General features: G+C 35.6%; 1 protein-coding gene across 2 annotated transcripts in view; it reads right to left on the bottom strand.

The window, feature by feature from the left end:
- GPR137C (G protein-coupled receptor 137C) overlaps positions 1-25,286 on the bottom strand; it is an 87,346-nt gene that overhangs the window by 2,848 nt on the left and 59,212 nt on the right. Inside the window, exons 5-9 of one of the 2 annotated variants that reach the window (XM_030930983.1) lie at positions 21,994-22,032; positions 21,326-21,327; positions 2,529-2,678; positions 1,191-1,316; positions 897-1,015 (exon numbers count right to left, since the gene is read on the bottom strand). In XM_030930983.1, coding sequence (XP_030786843.1) covers positions 897-1,015; positions 1,191-1,316; positions 2,529-2,678; positions 21,326-21,327; positions 21,994-22,032 — 436 coding nt within the window. The remainder of the gene's footprint in view (positions 1-896; positions 1,016-1,190; positions 1,317-2,528; positions 2,679-21,325; positions 21,328-21,993; positions 22,033-25,286) is intronic. The other variant, XM_010372074.2, reaches the window with a different exon arrangement.

Raw genomic sequence — 25,286 nt, 5'->3', positions numbered from 1 at the left:
TTTTGTAATAAAAGCAATCAAATATATTGAAATATGTTCTTTGTCAAATAACATAATGCCTTTCCACAAATTTAATGACTTTTATCTAATATCCTGGATTCTATATCGCATTATGTTACAAAAGAATGAATAAATGCCACTCGGAACTGGTAGAACTTGATCATCAACTGATAACAATGTAGTCCTTATGTACTAGGTTCTATTCTAAGACATCTATGTATGTATGTATGTATGCAGACACACGTATACATTTAACCCTCACAACAAACCTCTGAGATAGGTTCTATTATCCCTATCTTACAGATGAAAAACAGGCTCAAAAAACAGATTATGTAACTTGTCCAGATGAAGTTAGGATTACAGAAAATGTCATATCAACAAGCTGAAGCCATTACGCTTGATGGCTTCAGCCATTAAGCTTTTCTCCTTGCCCGAATCACAGCCAATAGCGTACTAAGTAAGGACTTGAAATGGTTTTGAAACAAGGAGGGCATGGGAAGATTTCCTATGGCAGTTAAGCTTCCCAAGAGTTTTATCTAGGGTTTCTCTGAATTTTGACCAGCACTAGAGATATGGAAACAGATACATAATCACGATAATGGTATTTCTTCTTTGTTCATCCCCCTCCCACAAACAGCTCTGAACCAGCAAGTGATCCTGAAATGAAATGGTACCATTTAAGCCTAAAGGCATATAGGCTTTAGTCAGATGGTAGTTCCTGATAATGCAGGTCCCACCCTGGGTTTAACATCTGCTTTAAACTCCAGTATTGCTGATCTTATTTATTGACATATTACTACCAAATCACCTTTTTTCATATTTTGGTTAAAGCTTAGATTTTTTTTTTCCAATCAATTTCAATAGTAATTCAGGCTAAGTGGCTTTGTTACATCTACCTTCCTTCTCTTGAACTTCCCAGTCTTGGCAGGTCATCATCACTATCATATCGTCTTGGATTGTCGAAAAAGTAAGCTCTGGAACTGTAACTGTGACTATTTATCATGCCAGCAGGTGCCTGTGAACAAAGTATTAGATAGCATATGAAGGTTTTACTTTTCCACTAAGAAAGGAGGCTAGAAACTACAATAATTTTTAGTTTTAACCTTTGCCAAAAATACTAAATCAATACAAATGTTCCATAATTTTTAAAAATAGGAGAACAAGCATTGGGGAATATTATGATATCATACCAAATTCTGGTTTAATCTCTGTGCCCGGAAAAACAGTACCACCGACCATGCTGGCACGTGTTCCCACAGAAAGAGGACCATTCCAAATACTATATACTCTTCTCCACTTATGTCTTCTACATGAGCCTGTAAACAGAGTATGGCAGAGAATTTTTGCATCTGTTTAATGTATAAGTAATCACCTCCACAGTTAACTTGTTTCAAATCAGGTAAGATAAAATATATCAACTACAGGCACATAAACTTTAAAACTTTCTATATTTTGTGGTTTCTCATGTAATGACATTTACCCTTTAAAGGACATAAAATGCTTTGAAGTTAGAATAAAAAGCAGTAATTTTTTAAATGTATCAGTTTATGACAATTTTAATATATGGATAATAAGGAGTGATCTCATATTTAGGCCCCATAATCTGAAGAGAGTGACTTTTAAAGACATTACTGTTCTAGCTGCTCCATAGGCAAAATAACAGCACTTACCCTGAATTACACCTGTAGAAAAATGTAACATGTTAAGTCACTCAGCTCAGCTCTACTTAAAATATGCTTTTGGACCTCATCTACATATTAAATTTGTTTCTGTTCTATCAGATGTTGGGAGAGGGAAATGGAAAAAAGAGTGAAGAGAATCTGCCACAAGGAACCACATGTGAAAATTCCTTCACTTTAGAAACGTAAATGAAAAACAGTATTCCAAGGTCCCTAAAATTCAGTACAAAGCTAAATTACTATTAAGATATGACACATAGCTATGTCAAAATGTACATTTAGGAAGCATATGGGAATGCTGGAAAGTTAAATATGCATAGAGTACTGGGAATTATGATAGCAAATACCCGGACACCCAAGGAACTATGAATGCTCTCCCATTATCAAGGCTGACAAAGCCAGATTTTTATGAAAGCCATTATTTAAACATCTAAACCCGAACCAAATAGTAAGAGTATATGTAACTCTTGGGTAGGGGAGAGTTACTTTCCTCTTAATAAGGACCATATTCACTGGCTAATAATAGGCAATTCATTTATCTAGAAATATTTAAACACCATCATTAACAAAAATAAGTAAAATTAGCATACGACCAAGAGGCTTGTGGCACTATTATTATTTACCAAAAAGGAGAGAGAAAATACTTCTTTGGTAGAAGTTCTCTGTGAAGAACAATTTCAAATGTCACACATATATAAAGATTTTTAAACACAAAGCTTTAAGTATGATTACTGACAGTAAACAGAGATTCCATAAATGTGTTTGTAAGTCAAACACTACAGTATTCTCCTAGATGAGGGTAAGTTAATTATCACATTGTTAGACTGGGAATATGCGGTAGGTATTTACCTTATCTGAAAGATTATCCCAGCCATAATTAAATGGACTTTCTAATGTATCCTGAGATATGGTGACCACCACCAAATTATAACAAGCTCTGGAAGAGTACAGAAGAATGACTACAGAGCCCACGACGACAGTCTGGCACAGAGACATACCCTAAAACAAATAAAAATCATCTTTAGTATTCTACACATTTGTCATGACAAGCTATTCATGTACATACAATATGGTCACCTCTTGCAATGTACTCCTAGAAAGCATTAAGTGAGCACCTGTTGAAATAAACTCTTGATTATTTTGCTTTTCAATTTCTATTCCTAGAACTGCTTGTGTTTAATATGTGGAAGTTTTTTGCCAACTTGCCAAATAGCAGCTGGAGAAAGATTTTGTTCTGTCAAGGTCGCCTTTTAATATATGAATAAACAAGTTGGCAAAAGATCTGAACTTTAACTGATGTTAATCAAAGAGGTAGTTTAGTCGTAATGAGAAAAGAATGGAAAATAGAAGCATTAGTCCATTTGATACACTTAATTTCTGATACAAAATTAGAATAGAAATAGAGTTCCTATGCTATTTGCTTTCATTCTTTTAGATTCTATTAGAGAGTGGTTGTTAGTCCCCTATTGATGACAGTGTTGATGGCAAATGTTCTGGGCACCCATATGTACTTTCAAATCCTTAAAATTTAAAGACTATGGCTTTCACCGTTTCCCTCAACATAAAAAGCCCTTCCAACTTAGTGGTTCTCAACTGGAGTGTGTATACTGGAGAAGGGTATGGTAGTCACCTCTTGCAGAGATTCTTAACCTGGGGTCTGTATTTCCATAAATCCATTTTCTTCGCAATCCTGTGTATTTTATTTTATGCATTAAAAAAATTACTCCGTGACATCCTTGCCAAAGAGTTCCATTGCACAGAAACACCCAATATAGTGTTTTGGAAGTTTGTGTTTGTTGTCACAATGATGAAGAAGGGGCAATTATGGCATTTAGTGCACAAGGTCCAGGGACGCTAGATGACTTGCAAGTCACAGGAGAATCCTCCACTAAGATAACTGTGCTCTGGCCTTGATAACTTTCTAATGTCCTCCCAGACATTCATGAAGATGAAACACCTCTTTATAATTATCCGAGTCAGAACCTAATTGTTTTGAATATAAACGAAGCACATGTTTGCATAGTTTAAATAGATGCCCAAATTTCCAGAAACACATAGAATGTGTAAATTGAAGGAAATTTGTACTTTGTTTTCTTCAGAATTTTATCAGTTGTTCAAATATTTCAGAAAATCATGACATTGACAGCAATACTGCTTGTGGTATACAAGTGACCAATGCAACACACCGTAACAGTTTGCATTTATAGCTGCCCCATTCATGGTTTCTGTGTCTAAATACAAACATCTGTTACATCATGCTCCAAGAGTAATGTATCAAAATATTTATTAATTACTCTCCTTTTATTTCCTCGTTATGTTACAATTAAGGCAATTACACTGAATTTTATGTGTGTAGGTAGGTTAAAAAGCCATTAATTTCAGGATAGAAACAGGTAATTAAAAATGTTTTCATTAGAACTGCACTGGGTCTTGCAGGGCTCTTGTGGGGTTGAGAATTATTATTATAACTGACTTCCTCAGAACAACTCATTTTAGAGGTATATGAAAAGAAGGAACAAAAACATAAAAGATACCCTGAAAGATGTTGAGATAGTAACAGAGTACTTTCTCTGAGCTAACACATTACCATCACAAAAAGTATGTGTGAAAATAAAACTGGCAAAACTTAAAAATTAAGGCTAAAATTTTCTACAATATGCTATTTTATTTTTGTGAATCCAAAAGAAATTGTTAATAAAAAAGTTAATCTGAAACCACTCCAGATCCAATTTTAGAAGTAATGGATTATTAAAGAAAAGTAAGGAAACAAGAACCAGAAAACAGAATGCTGTAAGAATTACCATCCTCAAAAATAACTGCAAAAGTTTATATGCACTGCTTTGGGAAATAAGACAACGATCAGAAACAGGCTATAATACAGAGAAACTCTGTTTAAATTTGTAAATACTATGGAAGCTTTTAAAAAAAGATTGTGAGAAAAGAGCAAAGAATCAATGCGGAAGTAATTAATACAACAAACCAAACAACCTCTAGTCAAATTACAAACATAAAACAATGAAAGACACCCACTCATTTGGAAAACAAAAGATTCACCCCTGCAAAATACAGGATTACAAAATGAAAAATAAGGATCCAGTGACATGGAAAGTGTTATCAAAAGTTGAAGAAAACTTTCCTAAAATAGAGTCAGAACAAACAATTCAACTCAGGAGAAATTCTCAAGGAATGATTTTCCTTTCCCTGTCTCTGACACTTACATACCACTTTTAAAGAAATTCCACACTTGATAAGTGAAAAAGAGTTATACCTAACTCCTAAACACCTCAGTATCCAAAACATTGCAGTTCAATAGTGTTTACAGATACTTTTAGAATGCAGAGATGCAGAAATCTTAACTTACTAGTCATTGAGTTTTGACAAATGTATACACCTGTGTAACCCAAATCTCCACCAAAATATAGAACATCATCATTCCAGAAAGTTCCCTCACACCCCTTCCCCATCAACCAAACCCAAAACACAAATGCTCCCCTGCTCTGTTTTTTTTATAATTTAGTTCTACCTGCTCTAGAAGTTCATGTAAGTGGCATCATAGAATATGAACTCTTGTATGTTTCATTCACTCTGCAGAATGTTTTTGAGGTTCATCCTTGTTTTTGGATGTATCTATCAGGAGTTAGTTGTTTTTATTGCTGAGAGGATAATTACAGTGACCAAGTCTTCCTGATTTGCTTAGGAGTTTTCTGGTTTTAGCACCTGAAGTCCCACATCCTGGTGAGCCAGTAAATCACATTAATTCCACTTTCTGATTATATGAGTTTGTTTACATGACAGTTAGATAGAGTCTATGAATATTCTTGTACAAATAGTTTTGTGGATATGTTTTCACCTCTTTTGGGTAACTACCTAAGAGTGGAATTGCTGGGTCATATGGTGGTCATAAGTTCAGCTGTGTAAGAAACTGACAAATCTTTTCCCAAAATGGATGTACAATTTTATACTTCCAACAAAGTGTGAGAGTTTCAGTTTTTCCACCCAACTGTCCAATTATAGACCTCATTCGGGACTGTCAATCTTTTCAGCCATGCTGGAAGATGTGTAGTGATATCTCATTTTGGTTTTAATTTGCATTTCCCAGATGACTAATATTGTGTTATTGGGCATTGGTATATCTTCTTTGTAAAGAATCTATTCAAATCTTTTGACCACTTCCAAATTGGGTTGTCTTTTTAAATCAATAAGTTGTAGGAGATCTTTTTATATGCTGACAATCAACTCTCATCAGATATATGATTTTCTTGAAGTCTGTGGCCTGCCTTTGCATTTTCTCAGTCTTGCCTTTGATAAGAATTTTTACTTCTTTTATTTTTATTTTTTATTTTTGAGACAGAGTCTCCCTCTGTCACCCAGGCTGGAGTGCAGTGGTGCAATCTTGGTCCACTGCAGCCTCTGCCTACCGGGTTCAAGTAATTCTCCTGCCTCAGCCTCCTGAGTAGCTGGGATTATAGGCGCCTGCCACCACGCCTGGCAAATTTTTGTATTTTTAATAGAGATAGGGTTTCACCATGTTGGCCAGGCTGGTCTTGAACTCCTGACCTCAAGCGATCTGACCATCTTGGCCTCCCAAAGTGCTGGGATTACAGGCATGAGCCACCGTGCCCAGCCTGATGAGAAATTTTAAATTTTAATTAATTCTAATTTATCAACTTATGTTTTCATGGTTATTACTTTTTATTGCCCCTCAAAGAAATCTGCTGCAACTACCCTGTTTTCTTTTGGAAGCTTTTCACTTGTTTCATTTACATTTAGGTCTATGTTCTATTTTGAATTAATTTTTGTGTATGGTATGAAATGGAGTTGGGAGGTTCATTTTATTCCATATGGATACCGAGTTGCTTCAGCACCAGTTTAAAAAATTTCTTGCGGTATTGGATTGCTTTACCATCTTTGTCAAAAATCAATAAATCACATTAAGTGTAGATTGATTTCTAAGCTCTCATTCTGTTCTACTAGTCTGTCTTTCTCATGTCAGTAGCACACTGTCTTAATTATTGTAGCTTTAAACTAAGTTTCAACATAAAGTAGTATGAACCCCTTTCATTTTCAGGGTTACTTTCTGTACTGTTCAACACAATAGCCACTAGCCACATGAGAGTTTTTACATTTAAATTAAACTAAAAATTCCTGAACAGTTCCTGTTGTTCTAGCCACTTTTTAAGTCACATTTGGCTAGCTATCATACTGAACGGTACAGCTACAGAATATTTTCATCAACACAGAAAATTCTACAGGAAAGCACTACTTTATTTTTTTATTTTTAATATATATATATTTTTGAGACAGAGTCTTGCTCTGTCGCTAGGCTGGAGTGCAGCAGTGTGATCTTGGCTCATCGCAACCTCCACCTCCCAGGTTCAAGCAATTCTCCTGCCTCAGGCTCCCAAGTAGCTGGGATTACAGGCATGTGCCACCATGACCAGCTAATTTTTGTATTTTTAGTAGAGACAGGGTTTCACCATGTTGGCCAGGATGGCCTTGATCTCTTGACCTTGTGATCCACCCACCTCAGCCTCCCAAAGTGCTGGGATTACAGGCGTGAGCCACCACGCCATCCAGCCAGCACTACTTTAAATATTTAGATCATCTGCACTGTCGTACAAATTTTGGAATCAGCTTGTCAATTTCTTCTTTTTAAACCACTTTATTGAAGTATGATTGACATGTGAAAAGCTGTATACCAGTTGGTGAGTTTCCCAACTTGTCAATTTCAATTTTTAAATTTTTACTTACTTATCTTTGAGACAGAATTTCACTCTGTCACCCAGACCGAAGTGCTTTGGTGTGATCACAGCTCACTGCAGCCTTGACTTCCTGGGATCAAGGGATCCCCCTACCTCAGCTCCCCAGGTAGCTGGGACTACAGGTGCACACCACCATGTCTTGCTAATTTTAAATTTTTTTAGAAATAGCGTCTCACTACATTGCCAAGGCTGGTCTTGAACTCCTAGGCCAAAGTAATCTTCCCACCGAGGCCTCCCAAAGTGTTGGGATTACAGGTGTGAGCCACCACATCCAGCCCAATTTCCTTTTTTAAAAAAAAGCATGGTAAAATTATGATTTGGTTTGCATTCAATTTACAGATTCACTAGGGGAGAATTGCCATCTTAACAATACTGCATCTTCCAATGCAATGAACATGGCATATCTCTTCACTAATTTTAGGTCTTCTTTGGTTTTTCTTAGCAGTATTTTGTAGTTTTCAGTATACAGATATTGCTTGTTTTTTGGAAAATTTTTTCCTAAATATCTTTTTTTTGAGCTACTATTGTAAATGGTGTTGTTCATTTAAATTTTATTTTCCAATTGATTATTCCTGTTATATATAAAAATACAATGTGTTTGTAGTATTTTGACCTATTCTGAGAACTTGCTGAACTCATTTATTCTAGTTGTTTAGTATATGCCTTAAGATGTTCTCCTTAAATAACTGTTATCTGCAATTAGAGACAGTTTTACTTCTTAATTCCCATTTTTTACCTATTGTATCTTCTTCTTGTCTTATTGGAATATTGAATAAAAATGGTGAGAGCTGACATCCTTGCTTTGTTGCCAATCTTAGGGGCAGAACATTCAATATTTAAGTATGACATTAGTTTTAGGTTTTTTAGTAGATGTTTTTTAATGATATTGAAGTACTTTTCTTTTCTTCTATTCTCTATTAGCTGAGAGTTTTCTTTCTTTTTTTAATCACGAAGGTTACCAAATTTAGTCAAACGCCTTTTCATTGTTTATTGAAATGATTATGTGGTTTTTCTCTTTTGTTTTAATGTAGTGAATTACACTGATTCTAATTTTTTTTTTTTTTTTTTTTTTTTGAGACAGAGTCTCGCTCTGTCGCCCGAGCTGGAGTGCAGTGGCCAGATCTCAGCTCACTGCAAGCTCCGCCTCCCGGGTTTATGCCATTCTCCTGCCTCAGCCTCCCGAGTAGCTGGGACTACAGGCACCAGCCACCTCGCCCGGATAGCTTTTTGTATTTTTTAGTAGAGACGGGGTTTCACCGTGTTAGCCAGGATGGTCTCGATCTTCTGACCTCGTGATCCGCCCGTCTCAGCCTCCCAAAGTGCTGGGATTACAGGCTTGAGCCACCGCGCCCGGCCAATTCTAAATGTTAAACCAATGCTGCACTCCTAGGATAGACATCTCTTGGACACAATAAATAATCCTTTTTATACGTTGATTAGATTTTGTCTCTAAGTATTAGGGACACTATTCTGTAAGTGTTAATGTACAGCCATCTCTCAGTATCCATGGATTGGTCCCAAGACCCCCTGTGGATACACCAAAGTCCACAGATACTCAAGTCCCTTATATAAAATGGTATAGTATTTACACATAGCATGCACATCCTACTGTATACTTTAAATCATGTCTAGATTATTTATAATACCGAATACTGTGAAAAATATGTAAATAGTTGTTATTCTGTATTGTTTTTAAAAAGTTATATTATTTTTATTGTTGTATCGTTACTTTGTATTTATTTAACATTTTCTTTCCTTTTTTTTTTTTTTTGAGATGGAGTCTTGCTCTGTCGCCCAGGCTGGAGTGCAGTGGCCGGATCTCAGCTCACTGCAAGCTCCGCCTCCCGGGTTCACACCACTCTCCCGCCTCAGGCTCCCGAGTAGCTGGGACTACAGGCGCCCGCCGCCTCGCCCGGCTAGTTTTTTTTTTTTTTGTATTTTTTAGTAGAGACGGGGTTTCACCGTGTTAGCCAGGATGGTCTGGATCTCCTGACCTCGTAATCCGCCCGTCTCGGCCTCCCAAAGTGCTGGGATTACAGGCTTGAGCCACCGCGCCTGGCCTTATTTAATATTTTCAATTCAAGGTTGGTTGAATCTATGGATGTAGGACCTGTGAATACAGACGGCTGCCACTGTATCTTCGTCAAGTTTTGGCATCAACTAATGCTGGCCTCATAAAACCTGGTCTAAGAAACGTTCTCCTGGCCGGGTGTGGTGGCTCACGTCTGTAATCCCAGCACTTTGGGAGGCCGAGGCAGGCAGATCACGAGGTCAGGAGATCGAGACCATCCTGGCTAACACGGTGAAACCCCCGTCTCTACTAAAAATACAAAAAATTAGCCGGGCGTGGTGGCGGGTGCATGTAGTCCCAGCTGCCCGGGAAGCTGAGGCAGGAGAATGGCGTGAACCCGGGAGGCAGAGCTTGCAGTAAGCCGAGATCACATCACTGCACTCCAGCCTGGGTGTCTCAAAAACAAAACAAAAACAAAAACAAAAACAAAAAAACAAGGAAAGTGTTCTTCCCTTCTATTTTCTTTTCTTTTCTTTTTTTTTTGAGACGGAGTCTTGCTCTGTCACCCAGGCTGGAGTGCAGTTTTTTTGCATTTTAGTAGAGATGGGGTTTCACTATATTGGTCAGACTGGTCTTGAACTCCTGATGTTGTGATCCGCCCACCTCGGCTTCCCAAAGCGCTGGGATTACAGGAGTGAGCCACCGTGTCCAGCCCCCTCCTGTATTTTCTAAGAGTTTGTATACTATTGGTGTTGTTTCTTCTTTAAATATTTGATGAATCAACCAGTGAAATCATCTGGGTCTGCAGTTTTGAGAAATTTTTGATAATAACTTTAATTTCTTTAATAAATGTGGGTCTACTTAGATTACAAAATCTAACATAAGATAAATTTCATCTTCTATCAATTTATAGTTGTATATTTAAAAGAATTTGTCCATTTCATCTCAGTTCTCAAATTTATCAGCAGTGTTGTTCACATATCCTCTTGTCTTTTAATGTCTATGTTTAGTGATATTCCCTCTTTCATTCGTAACATTGGCAATCTGTATTTTCACTGTTTTCTTTTCCTGTAGATAAAATTGATTGGTGTATTCAAGAATCAACTTTTGGCTTTAATTTCTCCAAGTTTTGTTTCTTATTTCATTGATTTCTATTTTTATCTTTATTTCGGTTTTTTTTTTTTTTTTTTTTTTTTTTGAGACAGTGTATGGCTCTGTTGCATTGGATGGAGCGCAGTGGCATGATCTCGACTCACTGCAACCTCTGCCTCCCAGGCTCCAGCTATCCTCCCACTTTAGCCTCCTGAGCAGCTGGGACTACAAGTGCACACCACCACACCCAGCTAATTTTTGTATTTTTTGTAGAGATGAGATTTCATCATGTTGCCCAGGCTGGTCTCAAACTCCTGAGTTCAAACTGTCTGTCTGCCTCAGCCTCCCAAAGCCACCATGCCTGGCCTGTTTCAGTTCTATTACTTACTTTGGGCTTACATTTTCCTACTCCACACACTCCCACTACCATTTCTAAGGCAGAAACTTGTGTCACTCATTTTATATCCTTATTTTCTAATATATTATTTAAAACTGTGCTTTTCCCTTCAAGTACAATTTTTACTGCATTCCGCAAATTTTGATATATTTTATTTCATTATCTTTCAGTTTGCAATATTTTAGAATTTCCCTTGTTATTTCTTTTTTTTTTACCCGCGGGTTATTTAGAATTGTGCTCACACCTACATGGAAACACAAGAATATGTATACCATGAAGATTTATTTTACAATATTTAAGAATTTTCTTCAAAAACTTAAAAAAATTTAATTAGAAATAAAACTGATTTTAGAATATAATATTTTACTTCAAAATAAAAAATTACATATATTTTCATATTTAAGAATGGATCATTAGCCTAGAAATGGGGGAATTATTGCTTAGTGGATACAGAGTTTCAGTATGGGATGAGAAAAACATTCTGAAAATGAACAGCGGTGACAGCTGCACAACAATATGAATATACTTAATGATACTGAACTATACTTGACACTGACTACACTTAATAATGGTTAAAATGGTAAATTTTGTGTTATATATTTTAGCACAATAATCTTTCCCAACATCCAACTTCCCTGTTTACCTCTAAGATGCTGAGAAAGATGAAAGTGATAGACAGTTCTCTGACTCAATGAAGAGAGGAATCTATGTCAAATGAACTGGATGAAACTATAAATACGGAAAAAATATTACAAAAATATTATGAAAAAATATGAAGCCTCTTTCAGTAAGTTTTATACATGTTAATAATTTATCTTATTGTGTCTTCTGTAACAGAACATTTTTGAATAGTTTTATGGTCCAAGTTAAGCTGCAGCATCACTTTGAGACCAATCATTCACAGTTTAAAGCAAAAGGAATTGAAATTTTAAACGTAGGTATCATGAATGCTTTAAACACCAAATATTGTTTTCATAACTTTCCAGACTAGAATGGAAATGGCCACTCACTGAAGCATTTTAAAGGCTAAGTTATTATATTGCATTGGCCAGTAAAGTACTCAATAGATGAGAAACAAGTATAGCCTTATATAATTGACATTGCTGAATGCCTGCTGGATGGAAAGTTTATAAAAGAACTATGTCATTGCCATTTCCAATTATACATAAATTCACTGATTTAAGTATTTAACTGAAAATGTAAAGATTAATTTAATGTTTTGTCTACAAACACATTTTTGTCTTACAAATGAATGAATGTACAGATGCGGCAGGGCTTATTTTGTTGTATTTATATGGTGTCAGCACCAACTAATCATCCAAGAAAATATTCTTTTATGTCAACGCCTGATAGGAAACACAAGTGGTACCAAAATAATCAAAGTGTTGAATAACCTTTCTGATTGTTTATCCTGGGTCAACTGTGTTGATATATTCACTATCTGTGCTAAACCAACTGTGTGTAAAATTATTGGGCCTTAGCACAAATCAAGATGGTGGCAATGAACGGTACCAGCAGTGACTGTATTCTTCACTACCATGCACTCGTACTTAAAAAAAGAAAGTCAGTTTCATTGAAGAATATCTTTGGTGATGCAGTGAAAATATAATTTATATTAAATATAAACCTTAGTGTATTTAACATTCGTGTGATAAGATGAGATGTGCCCTTAAAGTAATTCTGCTCCATACCCAAGTACAGCGGCTATTTTGAGGAAAAGCACTTAAGTGATTGACTTGTGAGTGGATCTAACCACTTTTTTTCACAGAACACCTTTTTTTACCTGACAGGCAACTCTGGCAGACAAACAATGGTTTATTTGGACTTGGCTACTGGGCATGTATTTTTTCAAAAATAAATAAAATGAGTGTATCACTTCAATGAAAACATCTGGCAGCATTTATTTCCAATGATAAAATGTAAACTTTTAAGTGAAAATTGTAATTTTTAGAAACTTGTACATACTTGTACTGTAAGATTAACAGCTTCTTAAAACTAAAAGACTTTTCTAATGAGATGGTCTGACGATTAACACATGCTTTTGAATACTGTCTAATGAATGTGTCAACATTTTGAAGATCTAGGACCATTCTTTTCCAAATGATTAATGCACGATGTTACAAAATGATTCAAATGCAAGATCGACCAATGGAGAGTACAAAAAGTTCACCAATATGGTTTTTATATTCCACATGGCAACTAACCTTTAAGAAACCTCCACTTCTGAGTTTTGGTGTAGTATTAAAGAAGATATCCACAATTATCTGAAAAGTCTATTAAAATTCTCCTCCATTTCCAACTACATATATGTATGAGGATGGATTTTCTTCATATGCTTCAACCTAAACAACATATCACAATAGATTGAATGCAGACGCAGACATAAAAATCTAGCTGTCTTCTATCAAGTCAGATATTAAAGAGATTTGCAAAATGTAAAACAATGCTTATCTTCTATTATTTTGTTATTTAAATTTTTTTAATAAAACATGTTATTTATGCTAGAATGTAATGGCTTATTTTAAATAAATTAATAAATGGATATTTTTATAATCTCTTAATTTTTTATTTGCAGTATGGTTTGTATTAATAGATACACACAAACAAAAGCTCACTGGCATCCTCAATAACTTTTAGGAGTGTGATGGGGTCTTGAGGCTAAAAAAATTGAGAATCATTGCTCTAGGGATTATAATATATCCTTAACTTCTCACAGTCTACATAGTAGTTAATATCACATCACTTGATATAAAATGTTAGAACTTTGCAACTGTATAGACCCATTTACACCCTCTCTTTTATGGTATGGTTGTTATATATAATACATAGAGAATTATATATTACATCTACATATGTAAACCTCACAATATTATGTGATTTTTGTTTTGCATAATCATATTTTAAAGAAGTTAAAAATCATATTTACCCACATATTTACTATTGCTCATGTTCTTCATTCCTTCTTGAAGAGCTGAAATTCAAGCTGGTTTTATTTCTTTTCAATCTGTAGAATTTTCTTGGCATTTCTCACAGTGTTAGGTATGCTGGTAACTAATCCCCTTAGTTTTCTTTTATCTGAAAGTGTTTTTATTTCTCCACTGTTCTTTAATATCTTCACTGGATTTGTATTTCAGAGTTGACAGCTTTTTTCTTTTGGCATTTAAAAAATACTGTTTCCGTGTCTTCTGGCCTTCATTATTTCTGATGAGAAGTGAGTGATCATCTAAATTGATGTCCCTTTATGTAATTCTGTAACTTATTTTTCTCTGTTTTCAAGATTTTCTTATTCTTTTCAGTTTGGAGCACTTTAACTGTAATGAACCTAGACAAAATTTTCTTCATATTTATCCTGATTGGGTTTGCTGAGGTTGAAAGACATAAATTCGTAATTTATGTCTTTCACCAAAATTGGAAAGTTTAGGTCATTATTTTTTCAAATATTTTCAAATATAGGGAAAGAGGAAGAAAACTTCATTTTCTTCCTCTTTCCCTTTGGGGATTATAATTACACATAATTAGACTCCTGAGCTTCTGTTTGTTTTATTATATTCTTTCCCCACTTTCCTCTGTTCTTTACATTGGATATATTCTATTGATTTATCTTTAAGTGAACTGACTCTTCCTTCATCTTCAGTATGCTGCTGTTAAGCAAGAGTGACACTTATTTTAAATACTATATTTTTAAATTCTAGAATTTCCATTTAGTTCCTTTTTAATAGTTTTTATTTCTCTTGAGATTTCCTATTTATTTATCCAAGTGTATTTTCCTTCAAACTCTTGAGCATAGTATAAATGCTTTGTCTGATAAATCCAAAATCTAGGTTATCTTGGTGGTGGTGGGGTTGTCTTCATTGCCTTTTGAGTTTTGGTTTTTGCTCTTGAGTGTATGTTTCCTGTTTCTTCATATATTTGGTAACTTTGACCTGGACATTGTGAGTGACATATTTTAAGAGTTTGGATTCTGTTATGTTCTTCTGAAAGATGTTGGTTTTTGATTATTTTGGCAAACAACTAACTTGGCTGAACTGAAATCCCAAACTTTGTCTCCCATACATAGGTCAGCTGAAATCTCAGTTAAATTCCTTTATCCTTAATTATGCTGTTTGGAGCCTGTCTTTCACATGTGTAGTTCAGGTATCAGATAAAATTTTGACAGACTTTATAATAAGAGTATGGGGTTTCTTCTATCTGGTATCTTCTTCCTAAGATTTCCTACTCACTTTACATCTGCAGTAGTGACTACAATTTTATCTTCTGATTTTTCAAGCCAGTAAAACAGTGGATTTCTCTTTCAGTTTTGGCTGCCCCATGGATGGGACCTTCTCTCAGGCTAGAAGCTGTAAAAAACAGGAAACTCACTCAGTGTCATTTTTTTCTTCTAAGTGGTTGTTCTCCATTGCCGTCAGTGCTTTTTTACACTTTGTCCAGAATTTATGATTCCTATCTGTGGAAAGTTCCATTAGGAGCAATCTTAGCCATTACCAGACATAGAACCGTGCATGTATTTTTTTTTTTTTCAAATCATCTTACAAATACTATTTCCATTTTGAAATTAAAATGCCAACCTCAGCATTAAAAACAATAAAACAAAGTAGAATTAATTAATAAATTTAAAAACATATCTTCATAATTATAAGGCTTACACAGTTTCACAAACAGTTTCATGCTGCTAAGTCACAATGAAACTCAATCTCTGGCTCCTATGACCCCGACATTATGGAGTGGATGGCTTTTACTGGATGGGCTATCTAGCCATGGGAAAATAAAAAATTTCTGAAAATGCTAGCTCATAGAATAAAAGGGTCTAGAAGTACAGGGAAAAAACTACTTAGGCTTAGGAGAAGACAGAAGATATAAACCTAAGTGTAAGCAGGGATTTTTCAAATGGGACAAGGTGTGGTGGGTCAGCTCAGCAACAGAACAGGAAGTAAGACTTGGAGTACAACAACTGCAGTAGTTAGGGCAGCAAATTAAAGAAGCTCCACAGCTTAAGAGGGATAAAGTAAATCCCAGTAACTCAAGGGATAAATTATAATATCAGGATATTAAAATTAAAATATTAGGAAGGTAGCAATCACATCTATTACAGGGGATAATGCAGTCTGTATTTTTCTACCATCACCCTCTCCAAATTCTAGTTAAGTGCTATTTCAAGGTGCTGGAAGAAAGATATCAATAATATTTTAGCCTGTTTCTTTATGGTCTAAGTTACCATAAACCATTGCGTTAGCTGTATAGAATTAGTTGCCTTGTATGACAGATAAGAAATATTATTTGATTAAATGTTACTGTGTCTCTGAAAAAGGCTGATGCCGTCTCTCATCCCAATATGTTAAATAGTAAGGATCAAGGATTGAGTGAACATAGAATAGAAAAGTTTATATAATAATTAAAACTGTTAGAAATACAGGAGGGAGTGAGAAAATGTATTATTTGCAAATGGCTGATTGGGCTGGCAGACAAGCCGATCTTGAGTACCAACGATTCCTTTTACACCCTTATCCAAATATAAAATTGTACATGTCCCTGGCCAGATATATAAGCCTAAAAGCTTAACTTTCATTCCTACCCATTCTTTGATTGGTCTTTCATACAAAGAATCCCAACTTGCTATCTCAGGGACCAAGCATCTAGCCGGTTTGAACCTTTTTATGCTGATGAGTTATTTTGTCCTTTAAAAGCAACATGTCTTCTATATTCTTATAACTGCTCTTATTTTTTCTGAAATGAAAAATGATGTTATAATAAAAATAATTCTATTAGCATGTATTTTAATGTTAAAAGTTATAATTCTGATAAAAAGTATATTTACTTCATTGATTTATAATTCTGATAAAAAGTTATAATTCTGATAAAAAGTAAAAGTGCCCCAGAAATTCTACAAATGAAGGCAAAGCAAACAGCAATAAAAAAACTTAATGAGAGAGAAAAAGACAAATACTGATAATCATGGTAATAAATGGAAACTATTTGAGTTACCCTATAAAAAGGGGTGCTCATTAATAATTAAACTCCATAAAACTTTGCCTAAGTTAGTTAGGCACACTTAAAATGTTAGCAATAGACAAAAAATTAAAAGACAGTATTCAGTCTATCATGTCAATGCAAACAAAAGAAAACTGAGATTGTAGTATAAGATGAGATTTCAGAACAAAAATGCCCACCAAAAAGGCCATTTCATATTTGTTCCAAAAATTTCTAAGAAAAACTACTTAAATAGTAGATAAAATGTAATCTATCAGACATGTCAACCCTTACCAAAAAGTAGAGTAGAATATAAATCATGTAGAGTTAAGCAAAGTTAAAATATTCAAAAGGGGAATCCTGTTCTTCAGTAATTCTTTTTTTTTTTTTCAGTGACTGTTCCTTTTGAGATTTGATCATTATACAGGACCCCTCTCTAGTCAAATTTTGCCAACATTTTCAAGTGTTCAGGAACTCTCTGAAGTTAGGTTACCATCCCCTAATTACATTAATACCATAATAAATAACATTTATAAGCAATTTTTTAGTGGTAGGTATTATACCAAGCACTTTTTTTCTTTTTTTTGAGACGGAGTTTCCCTCTGTCACCCAGGCTGGAGTGCAGTGGCTAATCTCGGCCCACTGCAACCTCCATCTCCCAGATTCAAGTGATTCTCCTGCCTCAGCCTCCCGAGTAGCTGGGATTACAGGCGTGCACCACCATACCCGGCTAATTTTTTGTATTTTTAGTAGAGACTGGGTTTCACCACGTTGGTCAGGTTGGTCTTGAACTCCTGACCTCATGATCGGCCCACCTTGGCCTCCAAAAGTGCTAGGATTACAGGTGTGAACCACTGCACCCGGCTGTATTTTTTAATTTAATCCTTACAACAACCATATAAGGTATGAACAGCTCTTATTTTCATAGCAACCCATGAGAGCACTATCATTATCTCCATTTTGCAGATCAAGAAAGTGAAGCTTAAAGATGATGCAATTTGACTAAGGTCAGACAGCCAATAAAACAGTAGAGCTGGGATTTACATCCTTATCTCTCTGATCCTAAATGTCCATCTTTTTGTTTGTTTGTTTGAGTTGGAGTCTCGCTCTGTTGCCCAGGCTGGAGTGCAGTGGCGCGATCTTGGCTCACTGCAGGCTCCACCTCCCGAGTTCACGCCATTGTCCTGCCTCAGCCTCCCGGGCAGCTGGGACTACAGGCACCCACCACCATGCCTGTCTAATTTTTTTTGTATTTTTAGTAGAGATGGGGTTTCACCATGTTGGCTAGGCTGGTCTTGAACTCCTGACCTCAAGTGATCCACTCACCTCGACTGCCTAAGGTGCTGGGATTACAGGCGTAAGCCACCGCGCTCGGCCAATTTCCATCTTTGAATCACTTAATACACACTCTCTAAGGCCTTCCCATATTAATTTCAAATTGATATACCTGACAAAAGAAATATAAAGTATATCTGGTTCTATTTTTTATTTATACCACTCTCACTGCACAAGAGAATTTGAAGCAATTACAGAAATACACAGAAAATAAAAATAAATATGGAAATGTATGTGTGTGTGTGTGAGGGAATGGTGGGTAAGAAAGTGAGATGAAACTAGAGGTAGAGCCAGTACCAAAAATAGATATCATAAGATCATCTATGGTTGACAGAGGTGAGCCACATATTTGCCTCTGAACATAGCAGCCAGAGGAAAGAAGGATTTAACCAATACTAGGTTTTAGGTACTGAATCTGAGCAAAATATCTTCTCTGGAGACACTATATAGACAATATTCTCAACAACATTATGCAATTATGGCTTTAAAATAAATTTTCCTTACAACAAATTTTACAAATATGTTGATGTAGGCCAAAGTATGGTATCAGAGTGGAGGTCAGAAAAGACGACTCTACCCAGGATACAATGCAGTCTTGGTACAAAACTTCAGTGACCTGGACTGGGCTGAGTGTAAAATGGAATAGGTGGGTAAATGGACTGCACATCCTTCAGGTAATCTTTCTGGCAACTAAACTTCTGAATTTAACAGTTGAGAGTTTATTTTCTCTAACAAGAACCTGGAATACAGAAATTCTATATTATTTAGTAGGTCAGATTCCATGCATGGACAATCAAGCAAAGGGTAAAATTTGTAATTTCATGTGGAAGATAAGGAACCTAAAGAGAACATGGCTGGGTGCAGTGCCTCACGCCTGTAATTGCAGCACTTTGGGAGGCTGGGACAGGCAGATCACATGAAGCCAGGAATTTGAGATAAGCCTGGCCAACATGATGAAACCTCATCTGCACTAAAAATACAAAAAATTAGCCTGGGCATGGTGGCTCATGCCTGTAATCCCAGCTACTCAAGGGGATAAGGCATGAGAATCCCTTGAACCCAGGAGGTGGAGGTTGCAATGAGCTGAGATTGGGCCACCGCACTCCAGCCGAGGTGACAGGGCAAGACCCTATCTCAAAACAAACAAACAAACAAACAAACAAACAAACAAACAAACAGACACAAAAAGGAGAACATATGTGTGAATTTTAGGCTTTTTTTTCCAAGGTGAGTTGAAGGAAGACCTATAACTAGAGATAATCTCCAACTCATACTGATGTGTAAATATGCAATGTTTGAGACAGGGCTGAAATCCAAACAGAAATTTTCTTTATTTTTGTTAAATAATGACTGTTGCTACAACATTACAAGATTATAGAGAGCTGCCAAGGCAGTACTTGTGAAAACATACTGCTCTAAATGCCTGTATTAGTTTAAAAAGATGAATTAAATGTCTCTACAAGGACATTGACATGGAAGAAAGTGGCAACCCTAAATATGTGATAAAATAAAAACAGAAAGAGTAGAAATAAACTATTCAAATTTACAATAACTAGTATTTAAAAAGCAAGTGAGAGTGCTATATTGAAAAAGAATCAAATCACAGCACTGTTCCAGTTGCTTAATGAATACAAATTAAAAAATAGCAGGATACAAAATTCAACATTCACAAATCAGTAGCATTTCTACATGCCAACAGTGAACAGTGTGAAAAAGAAATCAAGCCAGTTATCTCATTTATAACAGCCACAAATAAAAGTAAATATCTAGACATTAACTCAAAGAAGTGAAAGATCTCTACAATGAAAACTATAAAGAACTGATTAAAGAAACTGAAAAGGACACCAAATAAATGGAAAGATATTTCATGTTCATGGATTGGAAGAATCAATATTGTTAAAATGTCCACACTACCCAAAGCAATCTACAGATTCAATGCAATCCCTATTAAAATGCCAATGACATTCTTCACAGAAATGAAAAAAAAAAAAAAAAAAAAAAGCTAAAATTTATATGGAACCACAAAAGACCCAGAATAGCCAGACATCCTGAGCAAAAAGAACAAAACTCGAGCAATCACATTACTTGACTTCAAATTATACTACAGAGCTTTAGTAACCTAAACAGCATGCTACTGACATAAAAACAGCCACATAAACCAGTAGAACAGAATAGAAAACCCAGAAACCAATCCACACACCTATAGTGAACTTATTTTTGACAAAGGTGCCAAGAACATACACTGAGGAAAAGGTAGTTTCTTTAATAAATGGTGCTCGGAAAACTGGATATACATATGCAGAAGAATGAAACTATACCCTTATCTCTTGCCACATGCAAAAATTAAATCAAAATGAATTAAAGACTGAAATCTAAGATCTCAAATTATGAAATTACTACAAGAAAGCATTGGGAAAACTCTCCAAGACATTGGTCTGCGCAAAAGTTTCTTGAGTAGTACTCCACAAGCACAAGCAACCAAAGCAAAAATGGATGGATCGGAACATATCAAGTTAAAAAGCTTCTGTGCGGCAAAGGAAACAGTTAAGAAAGTGAAGAGACAACTCACAGAATGGAATAAAATATTTGCAAACTACTCATCTGACAAGGGACTAATAACCAGAATATATGAGGAACTCAAAACAACTCTATAGGAAAAAAAAATTTAATAATCTAATTTAAAAATGGGCAGCTGAGCGTGGTGGCTCATGCCTGTAATCCCAATGCTTTGGGAAGTTGAGTCAGAAGGATAGCTTAAGACCGAGAGTTCAAGGCCAGCCTGGGTAACATAGCGAGACTCCATCTCTACAAAATATAAAAAATTAGTTGGGCATGGTGGTGTGCACCTGTAGTCCCAGCTACTCAGGAAGCAGGAGGATCACCTGGGCCCAGGAGGTTAAGGCTGCAGTGAGCTGTGATTGCACCACTGCAATCCAGCCTAGTCAACAGAGTGAGTCCCTGTCTCAAAAAAAGGAAAATAAAATAAAAATGTTCAGAAGCTTTGAAAAGATATTTCTCAAAAGAAGACAAAAGAATTTCTCAAAAGAATGGCAAACAAGAACACAAAAAAGTGCTCATGGCTCACACCTGTAATTCCAGAATTTCGGAAGGCCGAGGTGGGCAGATTGCTTGAGCTCAGGAGTTTGAGACCAGCCTGGCTGACATGGCGAAACCCTATCCCTACAAAAAGTACAAAAATTAGCCAGGCGAGGTGGTGCATGCCTGTGGTCCCAGCTACTTGGGAGGCTGAAGTGGGAGGACTGATTGAGCCCAGGAGGTTGAGGTTGCAGGGAGCTGAGATCATGCCACTGCACTCCAGCCTGCGGTGATGGAGTGAGACTGTCTCAAAAAAAAGAAAAAGTGCTCAACATCATTTATCATCAGAGAAATACAAATCAAAACTACAATGAAGTATCTCATCCTAGTGAAATGGGCTTTCATTCAAAAAACAGGCAATAACAAATACTGGCAAGGTTGTGAGGAAAGGGAACCCTTGGACACTGTTGGTGGAAATGTAAATTAGTACAACCACTATGGAGAACGGTTTGGAGGCTCCTCAAAAAGCTAAAAACTGAGCTACCGTACAATCCAGCAATCCCCACTGCTGTGTATATACCCAGGAAATCAGTATATAAAAGAGATATCTGCACTCCCATGTTTGTTGCAGCCAGCACTGTCCAAACAGCCAAGATTTGCAAGCAACCTAAGTGTCCATCATTGCCATGAATGGATAAAGAAATGCGGTACTTATACACAATGGAGTACTATTCAGCCATAAGAAAGAATGAGATCCTGTAATTTGCAACAACATGGAACTGGAGATCATCACGTTAAATAAAATATGCCAGGCACAGAAAGACAAACATCGCATGTTCTCACTTATTTGTGGGAGCTAAAAATGAGAACAATTGAACTCATGGAGATAGAGTAGAAGGATGGTCACCAGAGGCTGGGAAGGGTGGTGGAAGGGGCTGGGGAGAAGTGGGAATGGTTAATGGGTACAAAAAGTAGTTAGAAAGAATGAATAAGACCTAGTATTTGACAGCACAACAGGGTGACTATGGATAATAATTTAATTGTGTATTCTAAAATAACTAAAAGGGTATAATCTAATTGTTTGTAACACAAAGGATAAATGCTTGAGGGGATGGATACTCCATTTTCCATAATGTAATTATTACGCTTCTCATGCCTGCATCAAAAATATATATATATATATATTTTTTTTGAGGCGGAGTCTCACTCTGTTCCCCAGGCTGGAGGTGCAGTGGCATGATCTCGGCTCACTGCAAGCTCTGCCTCCTGGGTTCACACTCCTGCCTCAGCCTCCTGAGTAGCTGGGACTACAGGCGCCCGCCACCACACCCGGCTAATTTTTTGTATTTTCAGTAGAGACGGGGTTTCACCGTGTTAGCCAGGATGGTCTCGATCTCCTGACCTCATGATCCACCTGCCTCAGCCTCCCGAAGTGCTGGGATTACAGGCGTGAGCCACCGCTCCCACCCCAAAAATATCTTATATACCCCATACATATATACCTAATAAGCACCCACAAACATTAAAAATAAAAAATTTTCCAAGAATTAAAAAAAAATAATGGGCTGAGTACCATGGCTCATGCCTGCAATCTCAGTACTTTGGAAGGCCAAGATGAGAGGATCATCCGAGGCCAGGAGTTTGAGAGCAGCCTGAGCAACACAGCAAGACCTGTTCTCTCCAAAAAAAAAAAAAAAAAAAGCTGAATGTAGTGGTGAATGCTTGCAGTCCTAGCTACTTGGGAGGCTGAGGTAGGAGAATTATGTAAGTCCAGGAGTTTGAGGTTACAGTATGCTATAATTGCACCACTCAACTCCAGCCTGGGTGACACAGTGAGAACATGTCCCTATAAAGAAAAAAAAAGTAATGAAAATCATAACATAAAAGATACATGAGTGCTCTGTAAACTGAGGCTGGGATAGACAGTTCTAGATGTAATTACTAAAACCTCTAAGTCTTACTAAAAATAAAAAGCAAAACAAAGCTGATTTTGAAGAAAATTAACATTATGGAGGCTGACATTCTTTTTGAAAACCACTTAAAGGCCTATCAGTAGGATAAGAATTAATTTTGGTATATGATGAAATGTTATGCAGCCTTAAAAAGAATTGTTAATAGCACGAGAAAATTCTTCAGTAGTATAAGGGGAAAAGGAGGGTATAAAGTTATATTTACATTTACACTGAGTTCCAAATATAGTTAAGTGTCAGTGGTGACACTACTGCTGCTTAGAATATTTAAAAAATCATATTCTTTCACATTGCCAAGTTTTAACAATCAGAAAAAATACATTTTTAGTAAGGATAATATGGCTAACTGCCCATAAAGCTATAAAACAGCAAGTCTGGTGGAAATAAAACCAGTCAACAGACAAATAACAGTAAAAAACAAAAGAAAACCATAAAAGCTTACCAAATAACAACATTCTGCCAAATGGGTAATGAAAGGATTTTTTTCAAGTTTTGTAACAACAAGCCTATTCTATAAACTATGTCAAAATACGATGATGAGGATGATAGCAAGCCAACATTTATATTTTTAGTGCCAAGTAATATACTATGACTTTCCATACATTATCATTTCATCCTTGCAACACTACTATGGACATGATTACTATACTTTATCTTCAGTTTAAAGGTGGACAGAGAGGTTAAAGTCATTGAGCTGATAAATGGCAGATCTCTGATTTAAATCCAGCAATATAACTCTAGACCTTGAGTTATTACTACTTTGTACTATGTAGTGTACAATTTATTTGAAATAAATACATTTATATCCTGAAACCTGACAAAGATACTAAAAAGTCAAAAAAAGTTGGTTAATTTTACTTCATGTGTAAGTTTAATAACATTTTAAATAATATAATGAAAATACAAAAAGTAAAAAAATAAGAAAAGGAGGCCGTATCCGCAAAATTCAAGGAATGTAACAAAAATCTAGTCAAACAATTTACTATAGTTGTATAATAAATAGAAAAGGAAAACTGTAGCAATATAAAGTAATTAACAAGAATTTAATAAGATTAAATATCTATTCATAACTAGGTACACACAAAACTTATGAAGGCTATCATTCTTAAAAAAGATAACATTTTAATATAAACAGAAATCACACATGCCAAAGATATAAAGAATAAATTCCCAGATTCTACTCCATAAATCATTGAGAAATAGTTTATACATATAGAAATGTGAATAATTATCTACATGAATTATAAATGCATATCAATTAGATAAATCTAAATGAAAACTTTTAAGGTATATCAATGAAAAAACCAAAATAAATAAAATTTAGACCCAAATATTGATGGAGCAGAGGAAGCAGTTATACTTTTATATTAATGATAGCATTATAAAATGATTTATTCTTTTGGAGAGTATTATGGCAAAATCCAGTAAGAATTTATGCGAAATAATGTTATTAATAAGCAAACAAACATATCCATGTAAATTAAAACCTATATAAAAATACATACCTAAAAGATTATACGTAAACACAGGGTGATGTAAATGGAGTCAATCCATGGTGGTTACTAGCAGAGACCTGTGGTCAAACTTGAGTCTGAATCCTGGTTCAACTATGTGAACTTGGGCATGTTTATTGGTTCAATTTGCTCTTGATATGACCTAGTTGTGAAGGCTTATTTGGTTACTAGGGTAAAGCTGCTCTGGCAAAGACTACATGCAAGCATAGAATGTATTTATTCAACAAATATTTACTGAACATCTACTACAGTTGTCCCCTCCTTACTCAGAGATAAGGTATCTGTTCCAAAACCCTAGGGGGATGCCTGAAACTATGGATAGTACCAGACCCCATATGTACTATTTTTTTTTTCTTATCCGTACACACCTACAATAAAATTTAATTTATAAATCAGACATATTAAGAAATTAACAAAATAATAATAAAATGGAATAATTATAACAAAATGCTGTAATAAAAGATATGTGAATGTGCTCGTCTCTCTCAAAATAGTTTATTGTACTGTACTCACCTATTTTCAGACT

This window comes from Rhinopithecus roxellana, chromosome 5 (genome assembly GCF_007565055.1).
Source record: "Rhinopithecus roxellana isolate Shanxi Qingling chromosome 5, ASM756505v1, whole genome shotgun sequence".
Lineage (NCBI taxonomy): Eukaryota > Metazoa > Chordata > Mammalia > Primates > Cercopithecidae > Rhinopithecus > Rhinopithecus roxellana.
This window is presented reverse-complemented; position numbering and strand designations above follow the sequence as displayed.